The sequence below is a fragment of the Leptodactylus fuscus genome, unplaced genomic scaffold (genome assembly GCF_031893055.1).
Source record: "Leptodactylus fuscus isolate aLepFus1 unplaced genomic scaffold, aLepFus1.hap2 HAP2_SCAFFOLD_332, whole genome shotgun sequence".
Taxonomy (NCBI): domain Eukaryota; kingdom Metazoa; phylum Chordata; class Amphibia; order Anura; family Leptodactylidae; genus Leptodactylus; species Leptodactylus fuscus.
Genome location: NW_027440355.1, coordinates 55,986 through 73,942, shown reverse-complemented (window position 1 = coordinate 73,942; position 17,957 = coordinate 55,986). Strand labels below are relative to the sequence as shown.

General features: G+C 47.4%; 1 protein-coding gene across 1 annotated transcript in view; it reads left to right on the top strand.

Annotated features, from left to right (window-relative positions):
- The window catches only part of LOC142187948 (voltage-dependent T-type calcium channel subunit alpha-1G-like), a 67,211-nt gene that overhangs the window by 36,494 nt on the left and 12,760 nt on the right, over positions 1–17,957 (top strand). The window contains exons 11-13 of the mRNA XM_075261739.1: positions 2,403–2,453; positions 10,737–10,888; positions 11,054–11,163. Of these exons, the coding sequence (XP_075117840.1) occupies positions 2,403–2,453; positions 10,737–10,888; positions 11,054–11,163 (313 nt within the window). The remainder of the gene's footprint in view (positions 1–2,402; positions 2,454–10,736; positions 10,889–11,053; positions 11,164–17,957) is intronic.

Sequence of the window (17,957 nt, the reverse complement as noted above, 5' to 3'; positions counted from 1 at the left end):
TCAGATTTATCTCAGTGACTGATTCTACACCAGATTTATCCCAGTGACAGAAACTGTTTGCTAATCTGGTGCACTTTTATACTGTACACTCTTACTTTACATCACTCATTAGTTTGCTTGGTTTCCAAAATAATTTCAGCACAAATTTTTGGTGCATTGACTTTTGGTAATTTGGTGCAAGCACAGTTTTGGATGTTAAGCCCTGATCTCTTTTCACCCAGTCTTGACCACCTTTTGGACAACATAAAAGTGTCTATATCGTAGAAAAAGAGGTGTAAAGCATGTGTGACAGTTTTTGGACCCTATAGCACCAGTCTAGTGCATATTTATTATATATACAGTTTTTTGGGATGGGGGATTCAGTATAACGTGCATTTTATTTAATCTGTGCTCATTCTGAGCTTCCCTCCGCCCACTGGACTCTTGACCCAACAGTGACAACAATACATTACGCTATACTAAATCCTTATCTCCACAATCTATATAGATCTGCTCAGCCCCTCCGGCTGGGTATCACAATGGCCGCTGATCTGTGTGTTAAAACATCTGCCCCACCATGGCCCCTGGGGTAGTTATCGCGTTTCATTCTCCTGGAATTGTACCCAGCAGGCAGTACAGTTCTATATAGTCATTGTATACTCGCCATCAATTCTACAAGTACAGCAGTAAGGGCGCATTCACACAATGTAACGTGCCGCGTGATCTGGCTCGTATACGGCGTGTGAGATTTCGCACGCCGTAAACGCTCCCATTGATTTCAATGGGAGTTATGATCGTATACGCCGCCTTACGTCGCAGATCACGCGGCACGTTACATTGTGTGAACGCACCCTAACACAGACATTTCCATCATACACTTTGGAATTTTCTGGAATCCACTGATCCTCCATTACTTGTCAGCAGCTTTCAGAAACAAGACTGACACTGAGTGAGTACCTGCACCCCCTGCCGCACTGCCATGCACTGATATATGTCGTCATACACCTGACGGCCTCTCTTTTCTTTTGCCTTCCCGCCATACTTATGTGATGAGATTTTTTTCTGTGACTTTTGGAATCAGGATCTTCGTGCAATGAATCCTCTTCTCCTCAGTTCCAGAGATGGCCGAGCATTGCTCAACACATTCAGTAAATCCAGTAGAGTGACATCATAAAGCTGTGATGACATCACTAACATCATAAATATATAGGACAATGAGAACAATAATACTGCGCTACTAACCCGAGATCACAGAACGCTGAGCAATACAATACCATAATCCTGGAACATACGAGATACAATCACTATAAGAGTCCCCTGGAGATATATACAGTATATACCTGTGATATACACAATATGCCATAAGTATCTGATGTGTGTCCCCCGAGCCACTGCCCAATTCTCTATTCAGTCTCTGCTTGGAGCCTTTAAGAGTCCTCAGCCGCCGCCACCGCCTATGAGTCCAATGTGTTCCTATAACGGCCAAGGCACACCAGCGGATTGTCACCTCCAGGGATTACTATGCAGAAGGTCCACACGAGATCACAGAAAGGGGACACTTCTATGAGTCAGAGGCCGCACTGGCTATTTGTGTGTCTTGTTTGCTCTATAATGGGACGTATAGGAGAACAGTGTTTCCTTCTCTCCCTACAGACAGTCTTATTCAGGCCATAGGCAGATCCTCTGAAGGTGGACGAGCTCGTACGTTCCGGTTACTGTGCCAAACCTCTTGTGTCCCTTTATAAAGTGTATTGAGCTTTCAGCTATTACTTGTGACGCTCCTTTACGGTCCTGCTTTATATAAGGTCTATAAGGTCTGGGAGTGTCCGAGTATCGGAGCCGGTGGCATCATATAGGTCATTATCGGCACAGGGACGGAGGCTTTGTAGGAAGAACTCCGCCCTTCTCATCTGCAGTCATTGTTTTCCAAAATATCGACCGGCCATAAAGTAACCAGTAATTTGTCACCACAATGAAGGCTGGCCTGTGTCTCAGTTAAAGGGAAGGTCCACCTCGGCAACCACATTTTTTTATTGGTTCACTGCATCTAACAATGAAGCGAATGCAGAGACGTAAGTCCAACAAAGGCCTGGTCTTTGTGAAGGCGTGAGAAAGAAATGTACGGCTCCTATACAAACCTATATGTTACCGTGCTAACAGACCACACCCTCTGCGTATAAACTCCCACCCGCCCCCAATCGTTATTCACCTACCGAATGTATGGATCAGACTACACCGGATGGATTTGTGGTCTGTTATCATGGAGACCCCATAGGTCTGCATAGGAGGTGTGTACACTAAACAATGGAAGGTTTGGGTAATGAAGACTGGTTGTTTGCGTTTTTGCATTGGTGGGCCTTACCCTCAGGTCACAGGTCATTTTCCCGTAGCGATGGGTCATTAACCCCGTGTCGTTCTTTTAGATCTAATGATGGATGATACAATGTTGGAGCACTCGGCCAGTCCGAGCCAAGGTACTGGCAGATGTCTGGTCCCAGCACAGGGACTTGTGGTGTCACTAATCGCTGTCTCGTGTCAGCCGTCCACTAAGCTGTGTGTGCAGTCTTGTCCGTTTATCTCATGGCTCACACATCTCATCTTGGTGTTAAAATTCACAAAAATAAGACTCATTGCAGAAGAGACAGCCCGTACAGTGTGTGATGTGAGAAGCAGCTATAAATAATAAGTGACAGTCATGGGGGGCCCGAGTAGATACCCCTGGGTAACAGGAGAGGTGTCATAGAGTAGTGACTGGCGCCATTACTGTGGTCAGGATAGACTAGAATTATCTTATCTTACTCCTTACCTAATGTAAGTGAAGTCAGGAATGAATACAGTTACAGTCTGGTTTCCATAGAGTGAGATTAGCCAGTAAATCATGCCGCTCATGCTGAGACGCCTCTGTAGACCAGTGACCTGCTCCTGTTTGTTATCTCCTGCTTATAAGACATGCATACACTGAACATATGGTTACTACCCCTCTCCCTGTCCCTAATGTACAGGTCATCACACTTCACATTCCTCCTATTGCCACTGCTCCCTGGCCCAGTGCCCTTTTACTCTGGAGGGATTGTGTTTCACACGCTGGGCAGCAGATCTGTTATGTGCAAAGACAGTGAGTAATAACAGCATTACCTTGTACATTGTCATAAAGGGGCACTCAGACGGCTGTAAATGGAGGCAGTGTCTGTGAGGGGGAGATGAAATGTCCACTATAGTCATTTACATTACAGTGCAAGCCCTAGTAACATCGAAACAAGAGTGCAGCACCGAGCTGAGCCCGATAACCGGGGCGGTATCAGCTGGTGACAATCCAGAACACTTAGAGGTATTTTCCTATATTGTTATTAGCGTTGAAACCCCCTTTAAATATTGTAAATGATATTTTAAGATGGCAGTGCCGGCCCGGTGACTGAATGGGCTTGGCTTGGACCCCGCTCTGTGTACACATTAGTATTATATAGCAGTATACGGAACATTCTGCGAGCTGCAGACTCTCGTTACACTACTTGTGGCCTCTGTTACTTTGTATCCATAGAAATTCCTATTATATTAACTAAACACAAAAAGTCATTGTCATCGTAGAACAGACCTGAACCTAATGGGTTAACAGCATAGCAGACACAACAGGACAGTATGGCGGGTATAGGCGACACCTTATTATAGGATTGTCAGATTCCTGCCTGTAAATGGACAAACATCAAGACCCTGAAAAACATCTGCAGCCTGATGGATAGTAAAGCGTAATAATACGGCTCCAAGGGGTCGGGCATATACAAGGAATCCCAATCTATATGTTCTTTAGTATATCCTCTAAATACGGCTCCAAGGGGTCGGGGGTATACAAGGAATCCCAATCTATATGTTCCTTAGTATGTCCTCTATAGGTGTAGGAAGTATATGACATATAGGTGTCTATTGTAATGCAGTTATAGAATCCTTCACAAACAAGGCGGTAGTAGAGGAGAATACAGGGAGGTATATGGCGACACATTGGCTAGGACTATATATATACTATATACTAGTACTTCTGCAGATTGTCCGTCCTATGGTCACATATGGGATTTGGATTGGGTCACATCAGCTTTCCCATCAGTCCCATAAAATGAAATCTCATCCTTAGATACGTTGGTTATCTGACATTGTATTGTGCAATCTAATCAGTATATACGTGAATTTGGCTGCGTAGTACACGTCCATATGTCATGCAGACAAGAGCCTATGCATGTCACAGGCACCTATACACTTATATAGGCTGGTACTTTAATGTATTTGTCATCTCTATTATATATGGCCAACCTGATCTCCGCCATTCTCCCATACTACTATACTGTGCCATACATGACCGAATACTCTGCCTCCTAGAGGGGCATTACTGACCTGTAGTTCCATATCACAGACCCCTATTGTATCCTATAGGTGCATGCACAATAAAAGATATACAATAACCCCCTGGTAAATAATGGAATAATCCAGAAGTAATAAGAGGATTAGATAATGGCCTGACTCATCCCTATATGGCCCATCCCTATATGGCCCATCCCTATATGACCCATCACTATATGGCCCATCCCTATATGGCCCATCCCTATGTGGCCCATCCCTATATGACTCATCCCTATATGGCTCATCCCTATATGACTCATCCCTATGTGGCCCATCCCTATGTGGCCCATCCCTATATGGCCCATCCCTATATGGCCCATCCCTATATGGCTCATCCCTATATGACTCATCCCTATGTGGCCCATCCCTATGTGGCCCATCCCTATGTGGCCCATCCCTATGAGGCCCATCCCTATATGGCTCATCCCTATATGACTCATCCTTATGTGGCCCATCCCTATGTGGCCCATCCCTATATGGCCCATCCCTATATGGCCCATCCCTATATGGCTCATCCCTATATGACTCATCCCTATGTGGCCCATCCCTATGTGGCCCATCCCTATGTGGCCCATCCCTATGAGGCCCATCCCTATATGGCTCATCCCTATATGACTCATCACTATATGGCCCATCCCTATATGGCCCATCCCTATGTGGCCCATCCCTATATGACTCATCCCTATATGGCTCATCCCTATATGACTCATCCCTATGTGGCCCATCCCTATGTGGCCCATCCCTATATGGCCCATCCCTATATGGCCCATCCCTATATGGCTCATCCCTATATGACTCATCCCTATGTGGCCCATCCCTATGTGGCCCATCCCTATGTGGCCCATCCCTATGAGGCCCATCCCTATATGGCTCATCCCTATATGACTCATCCCTATGTGGCCCATCCCTATGTGGCCCATCCCTATATGGCCCATCCCTATATGGCCCATCCCTATATGGCTCATCCCTATATGACTCATCCCTATGTGGCCCATCCCTATGTGGCCCATCCCTATGTGGCCCATCCCTATGAGGCCCATCCCTATATGGCTCATCCCTATATGACTCATCCCTATATGGCCCATCCATATATGGCCCTATGTGGCGCTCGGTAAATTGAGGTTTTGTATCTTGCTTAATCCAGTGGACCCATAACAATCTGAGGAGAGCGAACAAATAAAGTCAATCTGTGAAGTCATAGAGAGCGGCTAATGAAGAAACGATCGCCGAGCCCCGAGTAGTCAGAATCCAATATCTATGCAAATGAGGATTTACCAACTCTTTACTGATTAAATTGTGTATTGGATAGAAGAGGAAAGTTTAGGATTCTGTACAATGTAGTCTGAATGGCGTCTACAAGCATCTGCCGTGTAGAATAGGTAGGAGATGTATGATGGCGGCTATAGGTAAGGCCACCTATAAAATAGGTAGGTGCTGTATAATATTGGCTATAGGTAAGGCCTCCTATAGAATAGGCAGGTGCTGTGTAATGGCGGCTATAGGTAAGGCCTCCTATAGAATAGGTGGGTACTGTATAATGGCTGCTATAGGTAAGGCCTCCTATAGAATAGGCAGGTGCTGTATAATGGCGGCTATAGGTAAGGCCTCCTATAGAATAGGCAGGTGCTGTATAATGGCAGCTATAGGTAAGGCCTTCTATAGAATAGGCAGGTGCTGTATAATGGCGGCTATAGGTAAGGCCTCCTATAGAATAGGTGGGTGCTGTATAATGTCGGCTATAGGTAAGTCCTCCTATAGAATAGGTGGGTGCTGTATAATAGCGGCTATAGGTAAGGCCTCCTATAGAATAGGTATGTGCTGTATAGTGGCAGCTATAGGTAAGGCCTCCTATAGAATAGGCGAATGCTGTATAATGGTGGCTATAAGCCAGGCCTCCTATAGAATAGACAGGTGCTGTATAATGGCGGCTATAAGCCAGGCCTCCTATAGAATAGGTAAGAGCTATATAATGGTGGTTATAAGCCAGGCCTCCTATAGAATAGGCAGGTGCTATATAATGGGGGCTATAGGTAAGGCCTCCTATAGAATAGGTGGGTGCTGTATAATGTCGGCTATAGGTAAGTCCTCCTATAGAATAGGTGGGTGCTGTATAATGGCGGCTATAGGTAAGGCCTCCTATAGAATAGGCAGGTGCTGTATAATGGCGGCTATAGGTAAAGCCTCCTATAGAATAGGCAGGTGCTGTATAATGGCAGCTATAGGTAAGGCCTCCTATAGAATAGGCAGGTGCTGTATAATGTTGGCTATAGGTAAGGCTTCCTATAGAATAGGTGGGTGCTGTATAATGGCGGCTATAGGTAAGGCCCCCTATAGAATAGGCAGGTGCTGTATAATGGCGGCTATAGGTAAGGCCTCCTATAGAATAGGCAGGTGCAATAGAATGGCGGCTATAGGTAAGGCCTCCTATAGAATAGGCAGGTGCTGAATAATGGCAGCTATAGGTAAGGCCTACTATAGAATAGGCAGGTGCTGTATAATGTTGGCTATAGGTAAGGCCTCCTATAGAATAGGCAGGTGCTGAATAATGGCAGTTATAGGTAAGGCCTACTATAGAATAGGCAGGTGCTGTATAATATTGGCTATAGGTAAGGCCTCCTATATAATAGGTAGGTGCTGTATAATGGCGGCTATAGGTAAGACCTCCTATAGAATAGGCAGGTGCTGTATAATGGCGGCTATAGGTAAGGCCTCCTATAGAATAGGCAGGTGCTGTATAATGTTGGCTATAGGTAAGGCCTCCTATAGAATAGGCAGGTGCTGTATAATGGCGGCTATAGGTAAGGCCTCCTATAGAATAGGCAGGTGCTGTGTAATGGCGGCTATAGGTAAGGCCTCCTATAGAATAGGCAGGTGCTGTATAATGGCTGCTATAGGTAAGGCCTCCTATAGAATAGGCAGGTGCTGTATAATGGCTGCTATAGGTAAGGCCTACTATAGAATAGGCAGGTGCTGTATAATGTTGGCTATAGGTAAGGCCTCCTATATAATAGGTGGGTGCTGTATAATGGCGGCTATAGGTAAGGCCTCCTATAGAATAGGCAGGTGCTGTATAATGGCGGCTATAGGTAAGGCCTTCTATAGAATAGGAAGGTGCTGTATAATGTTGGCTATAAGCCAGGCCTCCTATAGAATAGGCAGGTGCTGTATAATGTTGGCTATAAGCCAGGCCTCCTATAGAATAGGCAGGTGCTGTATAATGGCAGCTATAGGTAAGGCCTCCTATAGAATAGGTGGGTGCTGTATAATGGCAGCTATAGGTAAGGCCTTCTATAGAATAGGCAGGTGCTGTATAATGGCAGCTATAGGTAAGGCCTCCTATTGAATAGACAGGTGCTGTATAGTGGCGGCTATAGGTAAGGCCTCCTATAGAATAGGCAGGTGCTGTGTAATGGCGGCTATAGGTAAGGCCTCCTATAGAATAGTTAGGTGCTGTATAGTGGCGGCTATAGGTAAGGCCTCCTATAGAATAGGTAGGTGCTGTATAATGGCGGCTATAGGTAAGGCCTCCTATAGAATAGGCAGGTGCTGTATAATGGCGGCTATAGGTAAGGCCTCCTATAGAATAGGTGGGTGCAGTATAGTGGCGGCTATAGGTAAGGCCTCCTATAGAATAGGCGGTTGCTGTGTAATGGCGGCTATAGGTAAGGCCTCCTATTGAATAGGCAGGTGCTGTATAGTGTCGGCTATAGGTAAGGCCTCCTATAGAATAGGTGGGTGCTGTATAATGGCGGCTATAGGTAAGGCCTCCTATAGAATAGGTGGGTGCTGTATAGTGGCAGCTATAGGTAAGGCCTCCTATAGAATAGTTAGGTGCTGTATAATGGCGGCTATAGGTAAGGCCTACTATAGAATAGGAAGGTGCTGTATAGTGGCGGCTATAGGTAAGGCCTCCTATAGAATAGTTAGGTGCTGTATAATGGCGGCTTAGGTAAAGCCTCCTATAAAATAGGTGGGTGCTGTATAAAGGCAGCTATAGGTAAGGCCTCCTATAGAATAGGTGGGTGCTGTATAGTGGCGGCTATAGGTAAGGCCTCCTATAGAATAGGCAGGTGCTGTATAATGGCGGCTATAGGTAAGGCCCCCTATAGAATAGGTGGGTGCTGTATAGTGGCGGCTATAGGTAAGGCCTCCTATAGAATAGGCAGGTGCTGTATAGTGGCGGCTATAGGTAAGGCCTCCTATAGAATAGGCAGGTGCTGTATAATGGTGGCTATAGGTAAGGCCTCCTATAGAATAGGTAGGTGCTGTATAATGGCGGCTATAGGTAAGGCCTCCTATAGAATAGGCAGGTGCTGTATAATGTCGGCTATAGGTAAGGCCTCCTATTGAATAGGCAGGTGCTGTATAATGGCGGCTATAGGTAAGGCCTCCTATAGAATAGGTGGGTGCTGTATAGTGGCGGCTATAGGTAAGGCCTCCTATAGAATAGGCGGGTGCTGTGTAATGGCGGCTATAGGTAAGGCCTCCTATATAATAGGTGGGTGCTGTATAATGGCGGCTATAGGTAAGGCCTCCTATATAATAGGTGGGTGCTGTATAATGGCGGCTATAGGTAAGGCCTCCTATAGAATAGGTGGGTACTGTATAATGGCTGCTATAGGTAAGGCCTCCTATAGAATAGGCAAGTGCTGTATAATGTCGGCTATAGGTAAGGCCTCCTATAGAATAGGCGGGTGCTGTATAATGGCTGCTATAGGTAAGGCCTCCTATAGAATAGGTAGGTGCTGTATAATAGCGGCTATAGGTAAGGCCTCCTATAGAATAGGCGGGTGCTGTATAATGGCTGCTATAGGTAAGGCCTCCTATAGAATAGGTAGGTGCTGTATAATAGCGGCTATAGGTAAGGCCTCCTATAGAATAGTCAGGTGCTGTATAATGGTGGCTATAGGTAAGGCCTCCTATAGAATAGATAGGTGCTGTATAGTGGCAGCTATAGGTAAGGCCTCCTATAGAATAGGCAGGTGCTGTATAATGGCAGCTATAGGTAAGGCCTCCTATAGAATAGGTGGGTGCTGTATAGTGGCGGCTATAGGTAAGGCCTCCTATGGAATAGGTGGGTACTGTATAATGTCGGCTATAGGTAAGGCCTCCTATATAATAGGTGGGTGCTGTATAATGGCGGCTATAGGTAAGGCCTCCTATAGAATAGGTGGGTACTGTATAATGGCTGCTATAGGTAAGGCCTCCTATAGAATAGGCAAGTGCTGTATAATGTCGGCTATAGGTAAGGCCTACTATAGAATAGGCGGGTGCTGTATAATGGCTGCTATAGGTAAGGCCTCCTATAGAATAGGTAGGTGCTGTATAATAGCGGCTATAGGTAAGGCCTCCTATAGAATAGGCGGGTGCTGTATAATGGCTGCTATAGGTAAGGCCTCCTATAGAATAGGTAGGTGCTGTATAATAGCGGCTATAGGTAAGGCCTCCTATAGAATAGTCAGGTGCTGTATAATGTCGGCTATAGGTAAGGCCTCCTATAGAATAGTCAGGTGCTGTATAATGTCGGCTATAGGTAAGGCCTCCTATAGAATAGTCAGGTGCTGTATAATGGCGGCTATAGGTAAGGCCTCCTATAGAATAGTCAGGTGCTGTATAATGTCGGCTATAGGTAAGGCCTCCTATAGAATAGTCAGGTGCTGTATAATGGCGGCTATAGGTAAGGCCTCCTATAGAATAGTCAGGTGCTGTATAATGTCGGCTATAGGTAAGGCCTCCTATAGAATAGGCAGGTGCTGTATAATGGCGGCTATAGGTAAGGCCTCCTATAGAATAGGCGGGTGCTGTGTAATGGCGGCTATAGGTAAGGCCTCCTATATAATAGGTGGGTGCTGTATAATGGCGGCTAGCATTCCTTAACCCTCACAACCCATGACGTGGTGCGTTCCGTCTATATGTTCCACTATGCACAATGTATTCTGTGCTTTTCATTCTGTTCTCTGCATTCTCATCTCTTCTTCTACAAGTTCTTCCATAGGATGTTCGTAAGTTTTGTGTTTGGAGCCGTCCTGTTGTTGAAGTTTTCTCTGTTCTCACGTGTTGTCATCTGTAACGTGAGATCTGAGCGTGTACCGTGACTCTCTATGTGGCTTACTGTCTAGTACTTACCTGGGACACGTGGCGGTAAATATCCACAAGGATCTGACACAAGTTTCTTACATGTGATGGCGTCTGAAGTTTTGCCTTTTCTTTCTTTTATGTTTCTGCATTAGTTCTTGGATCTAGAGCATGGCAAGTGCATGGGGTGCTGCATGCGGGGCGTAGGCGACTGTGCTGGGGGCGCAGAGATGACTGTGATGTCACACGTGGCTCCTCGCTCCTCATTCACACAGTATTTGTTTGCCTTCTTGTAGAGGCCCAGTGTAAGCCGTACTATTCGGAGTACTCGCACCCGCGCCTGCTCATACACCACATGTGCACCAGTCACTACCTGGATCTCTTTATCACCGGCGTCATCGGACTCAATGTCATTACAATGGCCATGGAACATTATCAGCAGCCAAAGGTGAGAAGCCCGCAATCTGATGTCAGTGTGTCCTCACCGCCGCGTATAGGGAGAACCGGTGCGGTAATAGCTGTGTCAGAAACGCGTCTGGGTCAGACACGTGGCCCGGGGTTAGAGGTCACACGTAAGATTCGGCAGGCGATAATGGCCGCTCTTTTCTTCCAGGTATTGGACGAGGCTCTGAAGATCTGTAACTACATCTTCACTTTAATCTTTGTCCTGGAGTCCGGGTGTAAGATGATCGCGTTTGGATTTCGGCGTTTCTTTAAGGATAGGTAAGAACATGTGACTGGTAAAGAAGTGATGGATTTGGGTTTGTGTTTGGAGCTTCTGATGACGTTTGGGGTCTTATTCACACTGGTGTGTTCAGGACGATATTACTAAACCAAAACCCTTCAGTAATGGAGAATCTCCTGGCACTGCTCCATGTATACGCTGCTGTGTACAGGGCCTTATATGATATACGTGGGCCGCTCCTATCACTGTGTACAGGGCCTTATATGATATACGTGGGCCGCTCCTATCAGTGTGTACAGGACCTTATATCACATACGTGGCCCGCTCCTATCAGTGTGTACAGGACCTTATATCACATACGTGGGCCACTCCTATCAGTGTGTACAGGGCCTTATATCACATACGTGGGCCGCTCCTATCACTGTGTACAGGGCCTTATATGATATACGTGGGCCGCTCCTATCAGTGTGTACAGGACCTTATATCACATACGTGGCCCGCTCCTATCAGTGTGTACAGGACCTTATATCACATACGTGGGCCACTCCTATCAGTGTGTACAGGGCCTTATATCACATACATGGGCCGCTCCTATCAATATATACAGGTCCTTATATCACATACGTGGGCCACTGCTATCACTGTGTACAGGGCCTTATATCACATACGTGGGCCGCTCCTATCAGTGTGTGCAGGTCCTTATATCACATACGTGGGCCGCTGGTATCAGTGTGTACAGGGCCTTATATCCCATACGTGGGCCGCTCCTATCAGTGTGTACAGGACCTTATATCACATACGTGGGCCGCTCCTATCAGTGTGTACAGGTCCTTATATCCCATACGTGGGCCACTCTTATCAGTGTGTACAGGGCCTTATATCACATACGTGGGCCGCTGGTATCAGTGTGTACAGGTCCTTATATCACATACGTGGGCCGCTGGTATCAGTGTGTACAGGGCCTTATATCACATACGTGGGCCGCTGGTATCAGTGTGTACAGGTCCTTATATCACATACGTGGGCCGCTCCTATCAGTGTGTACAGGGCCTTATATCACATATGTGGGCCGCTCCTATCAGTGTGTACAGGACCTTATATCACATACGTGGGCCACTCCTATCAGTGTGTACAGGTACTTATATCACATACGTGGGCCGCTCCTATCAGTGTGTACAGGTCCTTATATCACATACATGGGCCGCTGGTATCAGTCTGTACAGGGCCTTATATCACATACGTGGGCCGCTCCTATCAGACTGTACAGGTCCTTATATCACATACGTGGGCTGCTCCTATCAGTCTGTACAGGACCTTATATCACATACGTGGGCCGCTCCTATCACTGTGTACAGGATCTTATATCACATACGTGGGCCGCTCCTATCAGTGTGTACAGGACCTTATATCACATACGTGGGCCGCTCCTATCAGTGTGTACAGGTCCTTATATCACATACGTGGGCCGCCCCTATCAGTGTGTACAGGACCTTATATCACATACGTGGGCCGTTCTTATCAGTGTGTACAGGGCCTTATATCACATACGTGGGCCGCTCCTATCAGTGTGTACAGGTCCTTATATCACATACGTGGGCCGCTCTTATCAGTGTGTACAGGTCCTTATATCACATACGTGGGCCACTCTTATCACTGTTTACAGGGCCTTATATCACATACGTGGTCCGCTCCTATCAGTCTGTACAGGGCCTTATATCACATACGTGGGCCGCTCCTATCAGTCTGTACAGGACCTTATATCACATACGTGGGCCGCTCCTATCAGTGTGTACAGGGCCTTATATCACATACGTGGGCCGCTCCTATCAGTGTGTACAGGACCTTATATCACATACGTGGGCCGCTCCTATCAGTGTGTACAGGACCTTATATCACATACGTGGGCCACTCCTATCAGTGTGTACAGGACCTTATATCACATACGTGGGCCGCTCCTATCAGTGTGTACAGGACATTATATCACATACGTGGGCCGCTCCTATCAGTGTGTACAGGACCTTATATCACATACGTGGGCCGCTCCTATCAATATATACAGGTCCTTATATCACATACGTGGGCCACTGCTATCACTGTGTACAGGGCCTTATATCACATACGTGGGCCGCTCTTATCAGTGTGTACAGGGCCTTATATCACATACGTGGGCCGCTGGTATCAGTGTGTACAGGACCTTATATCACATACGTGGGCCGCTGGTATCAGCGTGTACAGGTCCTTATATGACATACGTGGGCCGCTCCTATCAGTGTGTACAGGGCCTTATATCACATACGTGGGCCGCCCCTATCAGTGTGTACAGGACCTTATATCCCATACGTGGGCCGCTCCTATCAGTCTGTACAGGACCTTATATCACATACGTGGGCCGCTCCTATCAGTGTGTACAGGACCTTATATCACATACGTGGGCCACTCCTATCAGTGTGTACAGGACCTTATATCACATACGTGGGCCGCTCCTATCAGTGTGTACAGGACATTATATCACATACGTGGGCCGCTCCTATCAGTGTGTACAGGACCTTATATCACATACGTGGGCCGCTCCTATCAATATATACAGGTCCTTATATCACATACGTGGGCCACTGCTATCACTGTGTACAGGGCCTTATATCACATACGTGGGCCGCTCTTATCAGTGTGTACAGGGCCTTATATCACATACGTGGGCCGCTGGTATCAGTGTGTACAGGACCTTATATCACATACGTGGGCCGCTGGTATCAGCGTGTACAGGTCCTTATATGACATACGTGAGCCGCTCCTATCAGTGTGTACAGGGCCTTATATCACATACGTGGGCCGCCCCTATCAGTGTGTACAGGGCCTTATATCACATACGTGGGCCGCCCCTATCAGTGTGTACAGGACCTTATATCCCATACGTGGGCCGCTCCTATCAGTCTGTACAGGACCTTATATCACATACGTGGGCCGCTCCTATCAGTGTGTACAGGGCCTTATATCACATACGTGGGCCGCTCCTATCAGTGTGTACAGGACCTTATATCACATACGTGGGCCGCTCCTATCAGTGTGTACAGGACCTTATATCACATACGTGGGCCACTCCTATCAGTGTGTACAGGACCTTATATCACATACGTGGGCCGCTCCTATCAGTGTGTACAGGACATTATATCACATACGTGGGCCGCTCCTATCAGTGTGTACAGGACCTTATATCACATACGTGGGCCGCTCCTATCAATATATACAGGTCCTTATATCACATACGTGGGCCACTGCTGTCACTGTGTACAGGGCCTTATATCACATACGTGGGCCGCTCTTATCAGTGTGTACAGGGCCTTATATCACATACGTGGGCCGCTGGTATCAGTGTGTACAGGACCTTATATCACATACGTGGGCCGCTGGTATCAGCGTGTACAGGTCCTTATATGACATACGTGAGCCGCTCCTATCAGTGTGTACAGGGCCTTATATCACATACGTGGGCCGCCCCTATCAGTGTGTACAGGGCCTTATATCACATACGTGGGCCGCTCCTATCAGTGTGTACAGGTCCTTATATCACATACGTGGGCCGCCCCTATCAGTGTGTACAGGTCCTTATATCACATACGTGGGCCGCTCCTATCAGTGTGTACAGGACCTTATATCACATACGTGGGCCGCTCCTATCAGTGTGTACAGGACATTATATCACATACGTGGGCCGCTCCTATCAGTGTGTACAGGACATTATATCACATACGTGGGCCGCTCCTATCAGTGTGTACAGGGCCTTATATCACATACGTGGGCCGCTCCTATCAGTGTGTACAGGGCCTTATATCACATACGTGGGCCGCTCCTATCAGTGTGTACAGGGCCTTATATCACATACGTGGGCCACTCCTATCAGTGTGTACAGGACCTTATATCACATACGTGGGCCGCTCCTATCAGTGTGTACAGGACCTTATATCACATACGTGGGCCGCTCCTATCAGTGTGTACAGTACCTTATATCACATACGTGGGCCGCTCCTATCAGTCTGTACAGGTCCTTATATCACATACGTGGGCCGCTCCTATCAGTCTGTACAGGACCTTATATCACATACGTGGGCCGCTGGTATCAGTGTGTACAGGGCCTTATATCACATACATGGGCCGCTCCTATCAGTGTGTACAGGACCTTATATCACATACGTGGGCCGCTCCTATCAATATATACAGGTCCTTATATCACATACGTGGGCCGCTCCTATCAGTTTGTACAGGTCCTTATATCACATACGTGGGCCGCTCCTATCAGTCTGTACAGGACCTTATATCACATACGTGGGCCGCTGGTATCAGTGTGTACAGAGCCTTATATCACATACGTGGGCCGCTGGTATCAGTGTGTAAAGGACCTTATATCACATACGTGGACCGCTGGTATCAGCGTGTACAGGACCTTATATCACATACGTGGGCCGCTGGTATCAGTGTGTACATGACATTATATCACATACGTGGGCCGCTCCTATCAGTGTGTACAGGGCCTTATATCACATACGTGGGCCGCTCCTATCAGTGTGTACAGGACCTTATATCACATACGTGGGCAGCCCCTATCACTGTGTACAGGTCCTTATATCACATACGTGGGCCGCTCCTATCAGTGTGTACAGGTCCTATATCACATAGGTGGGCCGCTCCTATCAGTCTGTACAGGTCCTTATATCAAATACGTGGGCCGCTCCTATCAGTCTGTACAGGTCCTTATATCAAATACGTGGGCCGCTCCTATCAGTGTGTACAGGGCCTTATATCACATACGTGGGCCGCTCCTATCAGTGTGTACAGGGCCTTATATCACATACGTGGGCCGCTCCTATCAGTGTGTACAGGGCCTTATATCACATACATGGGCCGCTCCTATCAGTGTGTACAGGGCCTTATATCACATACGTGGGCCGCTCCTATCAGTGTGTACAGGGCCTTATATCACATACGTGGGCCGCTCCTATCAGTCTGTACAGGACCTTATATCACATACGTGGGCCGCTCCTATCAGTCTGTACAGGTCCTTATATCACATACGTGGGCCGCTACTATCAGTGTGTGCAGGTCCTTATATCACATACGTGGGCCGCTGGTATCAGTCTGTACAGGGCCTTATATCACATACGTGGGCCGCTCCTATCAGTGTGTACAGGACCTTATATCACATACGTGGGCCGCTCCTATCAGTCTGTACAGGTCCTTATATCACATACGTGGGCCGCTCCTATCAGTCTGTACAGGTCCTTATATCACATACGTGGGCTGCTCCTATCAGTCTGTACAGGGCCTTATATCACATACGTGGGCCGCTCCTATCAGTGTGTACAGGACCTTATATCACATACGTGGGCCGCTCCTATCAGTCTGTACAGGGCCTTATATCACATACGTAGGCCACTCCTATCAGTGTGTACAGGTACTTATATCACATACGTGGGCCGCTCTTATCAGTGTGTACAGGTCCTTATATCACATACGTGGGCCGCTCCTATCAGTCTGTACAGGACCTTATATCACATACGTGGGCCGCTCCTATCAGTCTGTACAGGGCCTTATATCACATACGTGGGCCGCTCCTATCAGTGTGTACAGGACCTTATATCACATACGTGGGACGCTCCTATCAGTCTGTACAGGGCCTTATATCACACATGTGGGCCGCTCCTATCAGTCTGTACAGGGCCTTATATCACATACGTGGGCCGCTCCTATCAGTCCGTACAGGTACTTATATCACATACGTGGGCCGCTCTTATCAGTGTGTACAGGTCCTTATATCACATACGTGGGCCGCTCCTATCAGTCTGTACAGGACCTTATATCACATACGTGGGCCGCTCCTATCAGTCTGTACAGGGCCTTATATCACATACGTGGGCCGCTCCTATCAGTGTGTACAGGTCCTTATATCACATACGTGGGCCGCTCCTATCAGTCTGTACAGGACCTTATATCACATACGTGGGCTGCTCCTATCAGTCTGTACAGGGCCTTATATCACATACGTGGGCCGCTCCTATCAGTGTGTACAGGACCTTATATCACATACGTGGGCCGCTCCTATCAGTCTGTACAGGGCCTTATATCACACATGTGGGCCGCTCCTATCAGTCTGTACAGGGCCTTATATCACATACGTGGGCCGCTCCTATCAGTCTGTACAGGACCTTATATCACATACGTGGGCCGCTCCTATCAGTCTGTACAGGGCCTTATATCACACATGTGGGCCGCTCCTATCAGTCTGTACAGGACCTTATATCACATACGTGGGCCGCTCCTATCAGTCTGTACAGGGCCTTATATCACACATGTGGGCCTCTCCTATCAGTGTGTACAGGGCCTTATATCACATACGTGGGCCGCTCCTATCAGTGTGTACAGGTCCTTATATCACATACGTGGGCTGCTCCTATCAGTCTGTACAGGTCCTTATATCACATACGTGGGCCGCTCCTATCACTGTGTACAGGGCCTTATATCACATACGTGGGCCGCTCCTATCAGTCTGTACAGGGCCTTATATCACACATGTGGGCCTCTCCTATCAGTGTGTACAGGGCCTTATATCACATACGTGGGCCGCTCCTATCAGTCTGTACAGGGCCTTATATCACATACGTGGGCCGCTCCTATCAGTGTGTACAGGTCCTTATATCACATACGTGGGCCGCTCCTATCAGTGTTGTCACGGAGCGAAGGTATACGTCTTCCTCCGGATGGTCTTTTGAATCAACAGGGACGCAAGAGGTCGGGAGACAACAGCAATTTATTGTAATCCACAAAGTTAGTAGCCGGCGGC